Source organism: Calliopsis andreniformis, chromosome 9 (genome assembly GCF_051401765.1).
Source record: "Calliopsis andreniformis isolate RMS-2024a chromosome 9, iyCalAndr_principal, whole genome shotgun sequence".
NCBI lineage: Eukaryota > Metazoa > Arthropoda > Insecta > Hymenoptera > Andrenidae > Calliopsis > Calliopsis andreniformis.
Genome location: NC_135070.1, coordinates 8,748,336 through 8,760,748, shown reverse-complemented (window position 1 = coordinate 8,760,748; position 12,413 = coordinate 8,748,336). Strand labels below are relative to the sequence as shown.

Sequence of the window (12,413 nt, the reverse complement as noted above, 5' to 3'; positions counted from 1 at the left end):
GTATGCAAAAGATAGTAGTCTTAGATAATTAATTAAAATCATAACCTTACATTGTACTATGTATTGAGTAAAAAAGTATGTAGTAAGCAATAATTTTACTTAATTAATTAATTAAAAATAAAACCTTATACTTTACTATATATTTAGGAAAAGTATTCATTCAATGAAAGTTTTTGTGAAATTTGAAATGTCGTCGCCATATCTTTCACTATTTCCGTTCGGTATCGATAGGCAGGAAATGTTGCTTCCGCCATCTTGATTTTCTTTACCAAGAAGGACTTGTGGACTTCGTCATGAGGTACGGACTCACCAAAGATTTTCCCTTTTATTTTGACAGTATTAATACAAACTTTGTTCGTTTCACATAAAATATCACAAACAATGTTAATCTTGAAGTAGACATGCATTGTTCAACTGAGAACACTATATTTTTCGGCACCTGTGTTGATAATTTGTTGACGGCTGACCACATGGGTCTATGTTTTAAGCTTATGTCTCTTTCCAATTTTATTTATCCTTTCCAAATTTCGTGCCTAGATTTAAGCGATTCTATTCTATATGTTAAACGTAAATTATATCTCAGCGTGATAAAGGCATCGTATACTATTGGTGACTAGCTCCCACAACATAACCTTACTTTGTTTGTTTTAGTTCTTTAAAGTTGCAGAAGAGGCTGGCCGCCTCTGTTATGCGATGTGGCAAAAAGAAGGTTTGGTTGGATCCTAACGAAATTAATGAAATCGCAAATACCAATTCTAGTAAGTTTCCTCTTAAAATCAATGAATAATATTTGTTGTCTTTCAACATGTGTACAAGTCTTACTTGCTTTTAGGACAAAGTATTAGGAAGTTGATCAAGGATGGTCTTATTATTAAGAAACCTGTTGCCGTTCACTCCAGGGCACGTGTTCGTAAAAATACTGAAGCCAGGCGTAAAGGACGTCATTGTGGCTTTGGTAAGAGGAAAGGTACAGCTAATGCTCGTACACCAAGAAAGGTAAATACAGATTTCAGAGCTGTATTTTATAAAGAACACACAATTCCTGTAGCAAATATAAACTTATAAAATAGTGGTTATATATACTATGAAGAGTTATTGTTTACTGCCTATAGGATTTGTGGATACAAAGGATGAGAGTTCTTCGTAGACTACTGAAAAAGTACCGTGAAACGAAAAAAATTGACAGACATCTGTACCATTCCCTGTACATGAAAGCCAAGGGTAACGTGTTCAAGAACAAGAGAGTTCTGATGGAATTCATTCACAAGAAGAAGGCTGAGAAAGCCAGAGCAGAGATGCTTTCTGACCAAGCAGAAGCGCGTCGTACTAAAGTTAGGGAGGCGCGTAAGCGCAGAGCAGAACGTATTGCTACGAAGAAACAGGAATTACTGCAATCCTATCAGCGTGAGGACGAAGCAGCAGCAGCGCAGAAGAAGTGATTTAAGAATCTTACAAATAATTGTATAAATAAACCATAAAAAACAAGTCCTGTTTTCAGTCGCACTTTCTTCATTTTTAACGTGTAAGATAATTGAAACAATGCTCAAAAATTTTACGAATCATAGTTATTTATGAATGTTATAAACATCAGAATTTTGTTTCTGAAAGAAAAAATTGACTAAATTTTTCTCTTTATCTCTTTTACGAAGCCGATGTTATTAAATATAAAATACAGATAGAATTTAAGATTACATTAAAATTGAAACAGGTCCATGTCTGAAATTTTTGTTACTTATAACAGTTTGAAAATTATTTTTGAAACCGTCTCAAGACTTATAATTCTTTAAGATGACTTTAAAAATACAATTATTACAAGTTTATGAATAAAAAAATTTTAAAAGAACTTTTTATTTATATCGTAACAGTACTGCTATAAAAGGTATGTTACGTACAAATTGAAATTTTTTATTTACAAAGTTAATTTACAATCATTCCTGCAGATGGAAGCATCAGCATTTTAAAGGACATTTTCATCATGTCTAACAAACGGAACGTATTTATACACAAAAATTAAATAAAAGTGAATGAACACCATATTCCCTTGACGCACAGTGTTAATAAACAGATATTTATTCCACACTTAAAGGTAGTTGTCTGATATTCAAAATACTTTGCTAATAAACTGTTTTATTATTACTTTCATTAGGAATGAGGAAGCACGCAATAGGTTAAGCAAATAAAATTAATATTCTCGATACTTACTAAACAGATTAAAAATATTTAGTAATAAAAATCGTATTGTGTCGTTTGAAATATTCAATAAATCTTATGAATATTCCTGTGTGTAAAGTAACACTTTGACAGTCGCTCAATTTGACATTACATACTGTAGTTCATAACATATTTTGTTAGTTTTGAAATATGCTTAAAAGTTTATTGTGTTAACTATTTCATAAGCTCCATACATAACTTAATTTTTATATCGTCTCACTAATATTCCATTAATCCTATGTGTAAAAATAAAATAATGGTGCATTCTCTTAACAGTCATTAAGGATAATCATTTCTTTAACATTTAGATATGTTGACATTGCATCATCATTGTTCATGATTGTACATTAGCACAAGATAAATCTGCTTAAAGTTTTGATACAAGATCATTACATAAGTATAAAGAATTTCGAAATATACATGTGATTCTATATCAACTAACATATAATTTATTATATGAATTGTGTATATAGAACAGAAATATTTGAATTCTTAAAATAACATATTGATGTTCCCAGCTGGATGCTACTTATATCAGTGAATGAGAACTGATACAGTGACAATGGACCAGGAGGAACATGTCCGTAAATATTTGTACATTTCAAGTTAATACCAGAATTTTTTATTCTGTTCTTTTTCTCTTGTAAGATTACTTTTCTACTTACAACTTGTAGAAAATTAATTGAAGGCTTTTTCTTCCACATAATTGTGTTTATTTTGTATTCTTCTATGAGTGCATCTTACATTCTAATAGGCTTTGTGCTTTGCATTCATCTATCTCTATTAATTAAAGAGATTATACTTTGATGATTCAAATTAAGTCTAATATTAAAACGTATTTCAGATATAATGTATTAAAAGATAATAAAAAGATATTGAAAGATTCCCCTTCTGTGAAACTTTCCCTTTTACTTTGTTGCTATTTGTTACTATTTTTGTAAATTATTATAAGTAGTTTAGTTATTTTAACAGTATTTACATTTTGGTTGGTTTGCTTATATGTAGTACTTAGTAACAGTTCATTGCATATAAAATTGAAGAAGTCTAACTATCGTATTTTTGTTTCAGTTAACACAGAAGAGTCAGTCAAAGTTTATCACACGTTCTGCAGCAAGACATCTTCGTCGCAAACGTTTGCGTGATGCTCGTAGAGCGGAAAAACAACAAGAGTATTTGATCGATGGCGCAAACAATACATGTAATCAGGAATCTATTATTGAGAAGGATACTGATCAACCACAACTGATGACACAATCAGAAGCTCGCAGATTACGAAAACTCGCAGATATTCTTCAGGTTTTTTGGCCAAATGCTAGTTCTACAGCTACTCAGAATTGTTCATGTCGTATAAATTGTATACAAAACACAGCTGAAACTGTTCAGATAGAAGTACCTCCCACACAAAAAATTGAAACTCTATTGAATGAAACTCCTTTGTTAGGTACATATTCAGGAAATGCTCATTTAATACAGTCAAATTATGGTCATTAAATCTCACTTCCTGAATATTTTGCAGAAAGCACTGAACCTGAGAAACCTGCAGTTGCGTCTCCATTAAAACTGCCATCAGAAATGGCTGATACCAAGTCTGATACAAAGGTTGATATAAAGGCTGATGCAAAGGTTGATACAAAGGCTGATACAAAGGCTAATAAAGCGAACGTGCCCGAAAAAACAAGGGAAGAAATAAAAGCCGAACGCGAAGCGAAAAAGGCGGCCAAGGCACTTGCCAAAACAAAAGCTAAAACTGCGAAGACACAGGAGAAAGATGTATCAAATAATAAATCTACGCCTTCCAGTACTACTACGAATAAACAGACTAGCAAAACATCGGAAAACGTTAGTAATAAAAATGTTGAACGTCAAAATGAAACTCCTGTTGTCGAAAAAACGTCGAATACATCTGTAAAAACTGCACCGACGAACACATCCGTAAAAGTTACACCGGCAAACGCATCCGTGAAAACTGTACCAACAAATACATCTGTAAAAACTGCACTGTCGGAAGTTCCTAATGAAGGAAAGAGTAAAGCGGAACTACGCGCTGAAAGAAGAGTGAAACAAGAGGCGCAAAGAGCCGCCAAGCAGCAGCTTTTACAAGAAAAAAGTAAACCTAAAAGTAAAGAAAGTAATAGTAATACGCGTGTAATTCAAATTGTAGGTGAAACAGATTCTACGAAGAAGACCGTAACGCCGAAAAAGACTGCGCAAAAGGACAATAATCATGAAATAAATCTCTTCAAACATTTGTATCACGAAAGAGAGCAAGCCATAGTGGATGTTCCTTTTGTCAATTCGAATATTCATCCTGCAGTGGTTAGGTTAGGCGTGCAATATGCAAACAAAGTAATTGTTGGTAGCAACGCTAGATGCGTCGCACTTCTGGCTGTTGTGAAGCAGCTTATTCAAGACTTCGAACGACCATCGCAGGTCGATTTTATTCGAGGCTTAGAGGCAACTTTGCAGAAGTCAGTCGCTTATTTGCATTATTGCAGACCAGTTGCTGTTTCTATGCAAAACGCATTAAGGCATCTCAAATGGCAAATGACACAATTACCTTCTGCATTATCCGATGCAGATGTAAGTAACTGTCTAAATACAGTTCTAAAAAGTGTTATTCTTGAACGTACACTATGAAATTATAACTTTCAGGCAAAAAATAAATTAACTAATGCTATAGATACTTACATTCTGGAACAAATAGAACTAGCCGACAAGGCGATATCGATAACTATACAGACAAAGATATCAAATGGAGACGTTATTTTGACGTATAGTTAGTAAGTAACTACATTATGTGTTTTTATAAGTACGAGGTATATGTAGAAGAACATGTTTCATATTTGTCTCATATCTGTAACAAAATATGTTGCTTTTAGTTCGTCTTTGATACACAAAATCTTACTAGATGCCCACATCGCAGGTAAACAATTTCGTGTTATCGTGGTCGATGGAAGACCATGGTTAGAAGGACAGGAACAACTCAGACGTTTAGCGAAACACGGTATCGAGTGCTCATACATTTTGATAAATGCTTTGAGCTATGTAATGCCAGAAGCAAGTATTAAAATGACCAGTTTCTAAGTTATAGAATTACTAGAAATTAATGCATTTATTTTATTTTTTAGGTAAGTAAAGTCTTCTTAGGTGCTCATGCGATTTTGGCGAATGGTGCGGTAATGTCAAGGGTTGGTACCGCACAAGTTGCTTTGATGGCAAGAGCCTTCAATATCCCAGTGTTAGTAGCCTGTGAAACTCACAAATCTTGCGAGCGTGTACAAACGGATTCTATCGTTTATAATGAATTAGGTAAACAGTCCTTCTTTCATTATTAATCATTTATTGTGGTCGATCTATACTTATCGAAATATTTTTAGGAAATGCAGATGAGTTGGCACAAAGTTATGGAATTGGAGCGAAAAAATCGTTACTCGTTAATTGGAAAAGTAAAAAATCATTAAATCTTTTGAATATTATGTATGATGTTACACCAGCTGATCTAGTGACGGCTGTTGTCACAGAATTAGCGATTTTACCATGCACTAGCGTTCCTGTGATTTTACGAATTAAACCATCCGAAATTTAACTCTCGCAGTGTTAAAATGTATCCTTGGTTACGTTGCAAAGTATTGGAATATGAATGAAAATGATTTACAAAAAGTCTGTCTCATTTTTTTTTTATATCGCATATAAATTTACGGTAGTTAAGGTTCCTTTTATTTTTCTTATCAATTCTTTCGAAAGAACTCGATCTACGTGTTATCATATATTGTGTACTTTGAAATAAATTCTTAAAAGACAAATTAATTATAAAAAAAGAATACCTGTAATGAGGAATGATTTTCAGAATGTTTGAAATCAGAATGGAAAGAACGTTTCTATCATAAACAAATACTCCTTAGATATTTTGTATTAAGTAGATCGTTTTATATATCATTATTTCAGTGAACTAAGAGTTAAAACTATTTGTTATTACATAATCAGTACTACTTATCGATTGGGAAAATTTTAAACTCAAATGATAAATATGTTAATTTTTGGCGTACTTTATAAATATGAAAGAAATTTTTTCTCGTAATAATTTCGAAATAGTTATTTGTTATTGTTTTTATAAACTATTAACATATTCAATAAATTTTGAAAACCTTTTACAAATTCCTTGATTTGCAACACCGAATCACTTTGCTCACGTGTGTCTCACTAACCTCACAAGAGATAAAATCATTCGATTTTCTGGTTCTCGTTTACTTTTGAGATAAAATCAATTGGCCATGAAAAGAGATGTTTAAATCGTTTGTTCTGAGGATATTTGTTAAAAAAAAATTCGAAAGATTGGCTTCGTTTGCCACGTCCAAAGAAAATGTGCATGATTTATTAACTACACATTTAGGATACACTAGCAAAGATATTAATGATATTTTTCGGGTCAAGTGGAAGATCATTAGCGAGATACCAGAAAAAAAAATTCTTATGAATTGTAAAATTCTTCAGGTAAATATAATTTGGTTATGTTATAGCTCTGCGCTGTACAGATGTGATGTACTAATGTTTTGTTTATCTGATTATTAGAAATCATGTGTGGACGTACAAAATAGCAGATATTTATTACGCTCTCTTCAGCTACATCCTGTGGCATTAAAGAACAGAATTTTCTTACTTGAAGAAATGGGTGTAAAAAGTATATCTATATTTCAACTTTATCGGTCTGTGTTCTTCTCAATGTTTTAAATTATGTTCAAAACATTTTCTAGTATTAATATAGCTTTAAGATTACAAAATTCATATCCCTTCTTTAATTTTAGAAACATGTATATTTTAGATTTCTATATGCAATGACATTAACAGTGAGAAAGTTTAAAGAACTTCATAATATTCCAAAGAATGTAGATATTTCAAGTAACATATTCAACAGTGTTGGATCAACAATCAAAATACCTGCACAGTTGGATGTAAACGAAACAAAAATGTCAATGTACTATAAAACATGTATGAGATACTTTAAAGAATACCATTTGAAGCTTAAATACAATTCATTATACAAGTATTATTCCGTGAGCTATCAAAGTTTTCGACTTATGGCTGAAATAGCTGATATCTTAAAAACTGGATTACAGATGGACATGAACAGTGTAAGTATAATTATTTAATATTTATTGATAACAAATATAAAATAATATAAAATTAATTTGGTTTGTTTATAGTTGAGCAAATACTCTTTTTTATTAAGGCTAGATGCAGATCGTGTGAATAATTTTATTTCTGAGTTTAAACATGTTCAAATAGATGGAAAACCTATGCTAGATATGGTAAGGAGATTTCCACGTCTCCTTACTATTGATATAGATAATGCAAAAGAAATATTATTACTTTGCAAACGCTTCAATATACCAGAAAAAGCTATTATTACCACTCCAAATATCTTAAAGATGAATAAGGAAATATTCGAAAAAAGATATAGAAGTATTTTAAATATTCCTGAGATAAGTATATGGGCAACATATCCAAGGATATTATATGTACTGTGTGTTCATAATATGGTCATGAACCGCATAAAGCACCTTCGTTACAAAAAGCTCTTGTCCAGTGCTAATATTCATACACTTCTGTCTTGCAATAGCTTTTTTAGAAGGTAAAACTGATTTTTCAGACTTTGAAACCCTACCCGACATTTCTTTATTTAAAATTAAAATATTTCTTCTTAGGTTTGTACAAGGCAACACTTCTCATGCAGCTTATAAGAGTATGTTCCGGTATATATTAAAGAAGGAACTTGGAGATATAGACGATAAAGTAACAGAAAACGCAACAAATCATCCTCACTGGAAAAGAGTACCGCTATATCGTATAGCCAAGACACTTGCATTTTTGAGACAGCATTACTCAGTGGCAGATATATGTAAAAATATTCATATAGTGTTTTATCCATCGTAAGAAAATACAAGCATTTTTAAAATAGAATAATTATTGAAAAGATTGAAATAGATGTCATAGCAATGTTTTCTTTATTTAATTGTAGGTCTGCAATTACTATAATATTAGAAAAAGTACAAAAACAATATACACCAGAAAAAGGTTACAATTTTACTTCTTCTCAGAATCTGGCATTGTATTTGTACTTATTAGAAAAAAATAATCATTTTACTGGTGATGCTATTTGGCAAATGGACAATAATGAAGAGTCAGAAATCAGTTGTCAAGATATGGAAGATTTAGAAGATGACAAAATATTTAATGAATATACTAATACGTAAGCAGTAAATAGTACATAGTCATAAATGGCATTCACTTTAGATGAAACATTTTCATACTTTCAATAATAAAAAAAAAAAAACATGTGTATAGTCACTTTAACAATAGAATTACTTTCTAAATTTTTGATTGCTATGTATCAATTGCAAGAATACGATCATATAATCTGTTTGTTTCTGTTGATTTATTAAAAATTATTTTTTCATACAAATTAAATATTAATATACGTGTCGATAATTGTGCAACCAGTTTGATTCCTAATTTTAAGGCATTTTAAAGGGATGTTTATTTTTATGCTTAAGTGTATTTTGATGCGAGTAACTATAAACATACACAAAAATTACGCAAGAGAAAAATATATAAATATACAATAGATTTTTTTTACAAATTCTTCATAATCGAGAAGTAGATATTTCACGATCTACTACTCATAACGGTGACTTGATTTTTTTCAGTACGATCTAATCTTTCAAATAAGAATGAACCAAGGAGAAAAAGAAAGTGCAAAAGGATAGATAAGAAAAAACACGCATCATAATAAGCTACGTTTGTAAGGCACTAGAATGCTTCCATTCGATCAATTCATTGATCACATTAATTTAACATTACGTTTTCTTAATTTACTCCTAAAGTATTTCATACTTCTTACACGTTTTATATAAAAACGCTACTAAGGATTATCAACGCTTCCGATCTTATTACATGAATTTTTTTCAAAGAATACATTAAAATCGTGTCGCTCAATTAAGAATAACGACACAATTCCTCCTGGGGAAGTCAGCGACTCCAAGATTCTCTTATCTTAAAGGCATAGAAAAAAAGATAAACAGTGAGCGTTCCTCAATATCCACCAAAATAATCCTCCCTCTTCTAACTTCAACAGACATCATTCTTAAACCATTCAAGGACATTTCATACAAGACTCGTGTTCCTCCCTCTCCAAACACCACCAATTCGATTATAAACAACCAAGTCCTCGATCTACATCAGTTGTTCGACTCCCTCGGGCGGCGAGCCCCAGACGATAAGGTCACGTCTTCTAGAACAAGTCTAGAACGGAGGTTTCGAGTCAGTTCAGAAAAGGAGGCAGCTGTACGTAGTTCTGTTGGCTTGCTGGTTCGCTCTTCACCATCACCTGATCCTTCATCCCCTGACGTCCTTGGGGCGAGTGCATACCATAATCCTGCTTCTGGTCTTGCTGCTGGGGCTGCTGTTGCTGTTGCTGCGGCTGTTGCGTGTAATCAGGCTGCTCGTGCTGATACTTATCCGCTGGGCTGAGCCCGCTGACATAGTCCAGCTGCTTGGTCTGCTGATGATCTTCCTCTGACATAGAGTTTGCCAAGTGCGCGGGTGGCGAATGGGTGGTTACCATCGTCTGGTAATCGTTGCGAGTCAGAGGCGGCGGCGGACTGTTGCTAGCGTTCATGTAATCCTGGTGGACGCGCATCGTGTTCCCAGACGGGGTGGAGAACAGGGAGGCGTCGTGCTGTGGTAGCATCGTCGCGTACGAGTACGCTGAACCGTTATTGCTTGGCCCACCAAACGAGGTCGAATACGGGGAGTTCGAGGGGCTGAGAAGATTCAGGTGAGGTGCCAGATCGTAGGCTGGAGAGTACGCCCACGCATCTGGGGGCGCGGCTGCTGTTGTCGAAGAGGCGAATGGGTTCAACGTGTTGTTCAATGACGTGAAGGACCCTGAAGATAGAAAGCTGATTAGAGAAGCTGGGACGAACAAAAATTGGTGGAAACATTGTCATAGTTTTAATTAGTGTAATTTCGTGAAAAGGAGTCGTATACCAATCTTCCTGGAGTCATTTTAAAGGATGATTACAGTACTTCTATGTCCCTAAGTTGGATTTCAATAAAGATGTTTTGAAGATAGTTTTTCTTTAAATAATTGTACAAATTCAAACAAACTTAAAGATTAAAGAGTCGCGTTTATAAGAACTTCTATGGAAGTTGGTGTGTGATTTTTGTTCTAACACTAAATCCACTTGCAACTTTGCTAAAATGAGCTTTTAAATAAACATAGTAGACAAAAAAATTATAGGTACTAGTAGAATAAGAATGATCATAAGGAATTTTGTATTACTAGAGAGCAACTTCGGTATTTCTAGTCTTAATGAATACAATTGATATATTGTAAAAGTACTTTATACACCACTAGAACGAAGAAAATTTGATGTTACGTATCCTCAAGATATACTTTACTAATTATATTATTTAAGAGTTTAAGCAGCGTTCTCCTAAATTTCCAACTCAGAGTTATAGGAGTTTCAAAAGAATGACTTAAAAGTCTTAGGACATTTTTTGGATGAATAGCTTCAATTACTGGCACCAAGGACATAGAAGAAGTCTCCAATCGTTTATTTTAATATAACTACCTGACAAACCAGGACTCGCTGACCCAGCAGCCATATAACCAGCGGTTTTGCGCGGGGGTTCCCTCTTTCGCCACTTAGCCCGACGATTTTGGAACCACACTTGAACCCTAGACTCCGAGAGGGCAAGTTTCACCGCGAGCTCCTCGCGCGCGAAGACGTCGGGGTACGGCGCGCGTTCGAACGCCTTTTCCAGTTCGTCCAATTGATAAGCAGTGAACGTTGTCCTGAAATCCACCACGTCCAGAGTCAGAACTTCACCAAATTACAGTGAGTAATAAAATATCCTTCAAATTGATCAATTATAAACTAAGAATCAAGAAAATAAAAATGTTCCTCTAGAATCAACAGAAAGAGAAAAGCTAGAATTGATCAACTTCACTTCTGAGAATTATCAAGTACCTAGTTTTTTTCTTTTTTATTCCATTGTTATCAGTTTTCTTCTTCGAGTCCTTCTTAGTGGGCTGTGCCTCACTGCTGACTGTAAAGTAAATTAGAACCGCCATTACATTCTGCTAAGTGAGAAACAAGAAATGTGAACGTTCAATTTATTACCAACCTGGAGCAAGACTGTTCATTGGATCCTCTGGCTTTCTCTTCAGAGGATTACCAAGTTGCAGACCCTGTTGCAGGGTCGTGGATGTCGGCGTCGCAGTGGTCGACGTCGACGTAGTCACATCCTGTGCTTGAGGAAGCGGCGCGTACATTCCAGCCAATTCTAACTCCTTCAACTCCTTCTGCTGTTGCTGTTGCTGAAGGTGATGATGGGAAGCTTGATGATGAGGCGGAGGACTATTGGACGAGTCCAGTTTGTGAAGGTGCCCACCGGTGGGCATTAGATCTCCTCCGTGGTGTCCACCATGCAAACCCAGCATCACTTGGATGCTGTGGACACCTGTGCCTCCTCGGCCACCGAAGTCTGAGAAGATTGGATCATCAAAAGGACCGCCGTCCATGACTCCCAACTGTGGTAGCTCTTCTAAAATAATAGCCAGTTGAAGATCCTTTCCAGAGACTTTGAAAGTCGGGAAATTTTGGACTTCAGAAAACAGAACTTGGGCTCCTGGTTCTTCAATGGTCACTTCTCCACTGATAAGTGAATTAAGACTACAAAGTTCTGAGTCGCTAATTTGCACTTCACAATCTCCCGTTCTTTTATTCTTCAACGATTAGAATTACTCAAAGTAGCTGTTTAGTAGTACTAGTTTATAAGAGACACAGGTTCAACGATCCACAGTTTATCAAGATCCTCTATTTCATTAGTCACACTTCTCAGTTGCAACCAACAATAACGAAACTCGCTCCCGTGTCTTCCTCTCCTCTTTGATTCCTCCGAGTCACCTGTTGCCGCGCAAATGAGTCCCAATTAATCTCGATCGTCGCAGAGCCGGCGGGGATCAGTTCCAGGTTCGCGGTGAGCGTAACAGGTCTCCACCCGCGAGCTTTCTCTCCTCTAGGTGTGTTCTCCCTGTCAGACGGTGGCGATTCCTTGGCGTCTACTTTCGGTTCGTTAGGGCGTCAATTATGCAAAAAAGCGCGCGTGTACACCGCGTCGCGTCCGAGTTGATCGCG

At 34.8% G+C, this 12,413-nt stretch overlaps 4 protein-coding genes across 6 annotated transcripts; 3 read left to right on the top strand and 1 right to left on the bottom strand.

Moving 5' to 3' along the window:
- The first annotated feature begins 262 nt into the window (after positions 1 to 262).
- On the top strand, positions 263 to 1,485 carry Rpl19 (ribosomal protein L19). The gene is made up of 4 exons (XM_076384602.1): positions 263 to 298; positions 652 to 758; positions 833 to 996; positions 1,113 to 1,485. Exons 1-4 carry the CDS (start codon positions 294 to 296, stop codon positions 1,437 to 1,439), a joined length of 603 nt encoding a protein of 200 aa, XP_076240717.1. The 5' UTR covers positions 263 to 293; the 3' UTR covers positions 1,440 to 1,485.
- Positions 1,486 to 1,634: 149 nt separating this feature from the next.
- Eif2bdelta (eukaryotic translation initiation factor 2B subunit delta) lies at positions 1,635 to 6,134 on the top strand. 3 transcript variants are annotated; one of them, XM_076384599.1, is made up of 8 exons: positions 1,635 to 2,086; positions 2,730 to 2,791; positions 3,280 to 3,652; positions 3,728 to 4,791; positions 4,864 to 4,991; positions 5,091 to 5,268; positions 5,340 to 5,520; positions 5,589 to 6,134. In XM_076384599.1, exons 2-8 carry the CDS (start codon positions 2,753 to 2,755, stop codon positions 5,795 to 5,797), a joined length of 2,172 nt encoding a protein of 723 aa, XP_076240714.1. In that variant the 5' UTR covers positions 1,635 to 2,086; positions 2,730 to 2,752; the 3' UTR covers positions 5,798 to 6,134. The 3 variants fall into 3 exon arrangements, with proteins under 3 accessions (XP_076240714.1, XP_076240715.1, XP_076240716.1); XM_076384600.1 differs by having other exon boundaries at positions 2,730 to 2,795; XM_076384601.1 differs by lacking the exon at positions 2,730 to 2,791 and having other exon boundaries at positions 5,589 to 6,133.
- Positions 6,135 to 6,383: 249 nt separating this feature from the next.
- Mterf5 (mitochondrial transcription termination factor 5) lies at positions 6,384 to 8,539 on the top strand. The gene is made up of 6 exons (XM_076384945.1): positions 6,384 to 6,702; positions 6,781 to 6,914; positions 7,031 to 7,340; positions 7,413 to 7,840; positions 7,914 to 8,138; positions 8,228 to 8,539. The coding sequence occupies exons 1-6, from the start codon at positions 6,493 to 6,495 to the stop codon at positions 8,460 to 8,462; spliced, it is 1,542 nt and encodes a 513-aa protein (XP_076241060.1). The 5' UTR covers positions 6,384 to 6,492; the 3' UTR covers positions 8,463 to 8,539.
- A 131-nt stretch (positions 8,540 to 8,670) lies between these two features.
- Repo (homeobox domain-containing protein reversed polarity) lies at positions 8,671 to 11,797 on the bottom strand. The gene is made up of 4 exons (XM_076384946.1): positions 11,401 to 11,797; positions 11,244 to 11,322; positions 10,845 to 11,068; positions 8,671 to 10,155 (listed from the first exon to the last, which is right to left on the bottom strand). Exons 1-4 carry the CDS (start codon positions 11,795 to 11,797, stop codon positions 9,530 to 9,532), a joined length of 1,326 nt encoding a protein of 441 aa, XP_076241061.1. The 3' UTR covers positions 8,671 to 9,529.
- Between the last annotated feature and the right edge of the window lie 616 nt (positions 11,798 to 12,413).

What these genes read in the sequence shown, in the direction of transcription:
- Rpl19 (XM_076384602.1), top strand. An exon ending in AATCGCAAATACCAATTCTA is followed by an intron (nt 759 to 832) that starts GTAAGTTTCCTC and finishes ACTTGCTTTTAG; the next exon opens with GACAAAGTATTAGGAAGTTG. An exon ending in ATGCTCGTACACCAAGAAAG is followed by an intron (nt 997 to 1,112) that starts GTAAATACAGAT and finishes TACTGCCTATAG; the next exon opens with GATTTGTGGATACAAAGGAT.
- Eif2bdelta (XM_076384599.1), top strand. Translation starts at nt 2,753, where the DNA reads ATGAGAACTGATACAGTGACAATGGACCAGGAGGAACAT. An exon ending in CAATGGACCAGGAGGAACAT is followed by an intron (nt 2,792 to 3,279) that starts GTCCGTAAATAT and finishes TTTTTGTTTCAG; the next exon opens with TTAACACAGAAGAGTCAGTC. An exon ending in CTGCATTATCCGATGCAGAT is followed by an intron (nt 4,792 to 4,863) that starts GTAAGTAACTGT and finishes TATAACTTTCAG; the next exon opens with GCAAAAAATAAATTAACTAA.
- Mterf5 (XM_076384945.1), top strand. Translation starts at nt 6,493, where the DNA reads ATGTTTAAATCGTTTGTTCTGAGGATATTTGTTAAAAAAAAATTCGAA. An exon ending in TGCAATAGCTTTTTTAGAAG is followed by an intron (nt 7,841 to 7,913) that starts GTAAAACTGATT and finishes ATTTCTTCTTAG; the next exon opens with GTTTGTACAAGGCAACACTT. An exon ending in CATATAGTGTTTTATCCATC is followed by an intron (nt 8,139 to 8,227) that starts GTAAGAAAATAC and finishes ATTTAATTGTAG; the next exon opens with GTCTGCAATTACTATAATAT.
- Repo (XM_076384946.1), bottom strand. Translation starts at nt 11,797, where the DNA reads ATGGACGGCGGTCCTTTTGATGATCCAATCTTCTCAGACTTCGGTGGC. An exon ending in AATGAACAGTCTTGCTCCAG is followed by an intron (nt 11,323 to 11,400) that starts GTTGGTAATAAA and finishes TTTACTTTACAG; the next exon opens with TCAGCAGTGAGGCACAGCCC. An exon ending in ATAAAAAAGAAAAAAACTAG is followed by an intron (nt 11,069 to 11,243) that starts GTACTTGATAAT and finishes GGTGGATTTCAG; the next exon opens with GACAACGTTCACTGCTTATC.